Source organism: Sinocyclocheilus grahami, unplaced genomic scaffold (genome assembly GCF_001515645.1).
Source record: "Sinocyclocheilus grahami isolate Dianchi unplaced genomic scaffold, SAMN03320097.WGS_v1.1 scaffold2144.1, whole genome shotgun sequence".
NCBI lineage: Eukaryota > Metazoa > Chordata > Actinopteri > Cypriniformes > Cyprinidae > Sinocyclocheilus > Sinocyclocheilus grahami.
In genome coordinates this window covers 57,280-61,871 of record NW_015507323.1, presented here as the reverse complement: position 1 = coordinate 61,871, position 4,592 = coordinate 57,280, and the positions used below count along the sequence as shown (strand labels likewise).

Genomic DNA, 4,592 nt, shown 5'->3' with positions numbered 1-4,592 from the left:
CCCAGCGTCACCAGTTAATAGAATATAATTTAAAACTTTCAGAAGTGCAGTCTCAGTCGAGTGGTGTTTTCTAAAACCTGATTGAAAGACCTCAAAGATCTTATTTTCATCTAAAAAAATGTGTAGCTGTTGCAGGACTACTTTTTCTAAGATCTTTGTAATAAAAGACAGATTTGAAATGGGTCTATAATTGGCTAAAACAGAAGGATCTAGGTTCGGCCTCTTAAGCAAGGGATAGACCGTAGCATATTTTAACACATCTGGCACAGTACTAGTCTCAAAACTTCTATGTATCATGGTCACAAGATAGGGACCCATTGCATCAAAAACTTGTTTCAGGAAATATGGTGGAATAGAATCAATGGAGGAGCCAGACGCCTTTAACTAATACACTATTTCTTGAAGATGTATAAGAGAAATAGGTTCAAACTGGCTGAACTCAACAGAACAAACAGAAGAAACAGAAGGATCAAAAGCAGGTGGAGATATCCCCAACCTGATATCACTGATCTTATTAATAAAAAATCTAAGAAAGTCATCACACATAGTTTTTGACACATCTGGGTACTCACAAACAGTTGGATTTACAACAGCGTTAAAAACAGTAAAAAGAGTTTTAGGTCTGTGGTAATTCTTGTCAATAATTGCCGTGAAATACCTGGATTTCGCTGCTCTGACTGCCTTCTGAAATTTGAATAATGAATCTCTTAAAATTTCAAAAGAAATTTGGAACCGATCCTTTTTCCACTTACGCTCCACTCTCCTACAGATCTGCCTCAGAGAGCGTATGTTGTCATCAATCCAGGGCTCAGATCTAGGTTTAAGTTTTGAGGATTTTACAGGAGCAACTGAATCTAAGACATCCACACATGTGGAGTTAAGCCTGAACAGGAACTCCTCTGCACTCAAGTCACATTGACTGAAATCTACTGATTTAATAGCGTCACAAAAAGTGAACGAAAAGGCTTTGCTAGTAGTAAAGGTAATTAATCTAGATTGATGAGTAAGTTTTGTGACTTTATGAGTATTAGAAACCCAGGGTACAGAAAACATGACAGATTTATGGTCAGAAAACCCATTGTCAGATACCTCAAGTTCGTACAGAGAAAAGCCATATGTCAGCACAAGATCAAGTGTATGTCCCAACCGGTGAGTGGGGACATTCACATGTTGTTCTAGATGTAATGCATTTAGCAGAGTAATACATTCTTTGGCTAATGGGTCCCCTGTGCAGCATACATGAACATTAAAATCACCAAGAATCAACAGTTTGTCATATTTCAGTGTAAATTCCCCCAAGAAGTCTGCAAACTCATTAAAAAAGTTTGTGTTGTGTTTTGGGGGGCGGTATATCAGAGCAACCAAAAGTGGGAAGTTCAGATCCAGTGTAAATAGCTGCAGCTCAAAACTCCGATAGTCATTTATCACAGTTGACCGGCAAGAAAGTTTGTCTTTAAAAATAGAAACCAAGCCTCCCCCTCGACCAGATTTACGAGGCGAATTAAAAATTAAGCATTTTGGGGGTACAAGTTCAGAAAATGGGCTGAGATCCCCAGTAGTGATCCAAGATTCTGTAATGAATTAGAGATCCAGCTCCCGCGAAGAGAAAAAGTCGTTAATAATAACAGTCTTATTTACCACTGATCTGGCATTTAACAATGCCATCCTAAGCCGAGGCGGATTCTCAGACGACACCTCAGACTGCCGTGCCCAGGAAAATTCACGAAGATGGTTCAAACACACTCCTCCACGATGGACCCGGGGCGAGCCGTAAGCGGGAAACAGAGCATCAGCAGACGGAATCAATGTAATATTCCAATTGTGTACTGGATCCAGGGAGCGCCAGCGAATGAAGTAATCGCCGGCCAAACCCTTCCCATGGAGACCCCGGAAAGGCCGCGACTCACGTTGCTGAGCCAGATAGAGCTTCAGTTTAACGGCAAGGCCTCCCCGTCTTCCGCGCCATTTCCGACGCTTCCTCGCCGGTAGGGAACACGGCCAGCAGTGAAGGTAGCCAGGTATTGACATCAGAAACGGAGGAGGTGAGTGATATGAGCCATTTCGTGCTTGAAACAATAGTTCGTTTGTACAAGGTTGTAAGCTTAGAAGCGTTGATTTGTCATAAACCAGTAATGACAAAACGCACTGTGTTAAATAGGACGTAAAACTGAGTAAAACAAACAAACTGAAAATTAGACCAGGAGACCGACGGCAAGCCACATACAGTGTATGCCATCTTTTTCCCACGTCACAATTGTCTTCAGTCAGTGAGCCAGTCTTTGTTAATGCACCCAATCTTGAACGGTCTGTCTGTCCAGCCACTCTCAAGGAGACCAACACGGAACTTTCAGCCCTGTCCCCTTTGCTCCTTCCTGGCTTCCTGCTTCGCCGATTTCGCTTGGGTGCCGTACTCTGCCGGCTCTACTTCAGTCCCCGGTCTCTCCACTTCCACGAGGAACTGGCCCTCCGTCCCTCCCCCTGTTCTGCCTCCGCTCCACCACCCTCCTGGATGGTACTGCTCTAGGAGCGTCTGGAAGCCGCTCCTTGGGGGGGGAGGCTCTGTCATGAATCCTGTCCATGAACTTCCATCTGCTTGCCACCAGAGGTTGCCCTCCCATTATATTGACTCTCACACCACACAGACTGTTACACATCACCCTGGAATACATTTCCCATGCTCCATTGCACTAATCACAAGCTCACCTGCTACCAATTTTGTATTATCTATTTTATTTTACAGTCTATTATTGTTGTTGTAGATTGTCTAGCTGTTTGGTGAAAGAGGTAGGTTGTGCTGCTTTGGCATCAGCTCTGAGTTCAAACCTTTCACACCTGAGAGAGCTGGACCTGAGTAACAATCATCTGCAGGATTCAGGAGGAAAGCTGCTCGCTGCTGGACTGAAGAGTCCAAACTGTCAACTCAACATACTGGGGTTTGACTTTCACAATGATTAATTTTGTGATTTTAATAATTACAGACGCCCTGTCAAGCAAGTTTAAGAGCAAAACATTTTGGGAAACTGTTCTGTTTTTCCCTTCATTAGCCTACTACAAATCTACCTGCTGTCTACAGTTGGATAGAAAAGTTTTAGGCAGAAAGTGAAATTGTTTATATTCTGCACTGTTTTATTATATATATATATTGTGTGTGTATATATATATATATATATATATATAACTTAAGGATTGTTCTCTCAGCCCTGTCTTTAAAATATTCCTGACCAAACCTACACTAACCACTGTTGGCCATCTAGCAACAAGCTAGCAGTTGCTAGAAACATGTTAAAACATGTTAGTAAAATGTTAAATCATGCAACAACACGCTAGCGATGTGTTATGCTAGAAACACATTTAAACGTAGCAAAGGGCTATATCATTCTAGAAGCATGCTATCAACGTATTAAATAATGCTAGCAACATATGAAAGCAACATATGAATCTTCAGAAAATCACACTGTTAACAGAAATCTCAAGACAGTTTATCCATTATAAAATTAATTTGAGTAAATGTCATTCAGTGAATCGTTCAGAGCAGTTTCTGAGTAAATTCCTTCATATCATAACATAGACTTCAGCATCCCACAATATATATATATATATATATATATATATATATATGCTGTCAATCAATAAAAATAAAACTAATTAAACACATGTACATTATTATTGTTGTTGTAGATTATCTGGCTGTTTGGTGAAAGAGGAAGGTTGTGCTGCTCTGGCATCAGCTCTGAGTTCAAACCTTTCACACCTGAGAGAGCTGGACCTGAGTAACAATCATCTGCAGGATTCAGGAGTAAAGCTGCTCGCTGCTGGACTGAAGAGTCCAAATCAACTCAACATACTGAGGTTCGGGATTAATATTGATTTATATTTTAATAATAGTGTGTGTGTGAGAGAGAGATTATATTTATTAGATTATAATTAATTGCTTAAAAATAATTGCTCAATTTGTTAAACGTGTTAACATAATAAACATAACAAAAACTGACAGCGGTGTGAAAGCAGCAGTTAAAAACACATCTGGGGGGTATTCCAGAAAGCAGGTTATGCGACATACCTGGGAATGTTTAAGAGGATAAACTCCGCTTTCAGTTCCAAAAACGGAGATAACTTTCAGAGTAAGTAGCCATAGCAACTTACACTCTGACCATAACCTGTAGGTTCTGTATCAGGGTTAGCTTACTTCAGTGCTATCATCGCATGCGTGACCTACTAACAAGAGTCATATTATATATTAATACAATGTAGTTATGTAATAAATATATATATATATATATATATATATATATAAATACAGTGGGTACGGAAAGTATTCAGACCCCCTATATATATATATATATATAATGGATGGATGGATGGATATACAGTTTATATACAGTCTATCTTAGGACAACTTAACTTTTTTTTAACTTTAAAAAAGTTAATCAAAGTTGTCCTAAAACAAGAACGGGTATTGATTTTGTTTTAGGACAACTATGATGAAAGGTTTTGATCCACTTCAAATGTTGACTACAAATATATACAGTATATATACAGTATCTCACAGGGGGGGGGGGGGGGATGGAATTGAGGTTTATGTTTTATTTTTA

At 39.7% G+C, this 4,592-nt stretch overlaps 1 protein-coding gene across 1 annotated transcript in view; it reads left to right on the top strand.

Moving 5' to 3' along the window:
* Positions 1–4,592, top strand: part of LOC107574200 (uncharacterized) — a 42,902-nt gene that overhangs the window by 19,659 nt on the left and 18,651 nt on the right. The window contains exon 4 of the mRNA XM_016260663.1: positions 3,679–3,849. Coding sequence (XP_016116149.1) covers positions 3,679–3,849 — 171 coding nt within the window. The remainder of the gene's footprint in view (positions 1–3,678; positions 3,850–4,592) is intronic.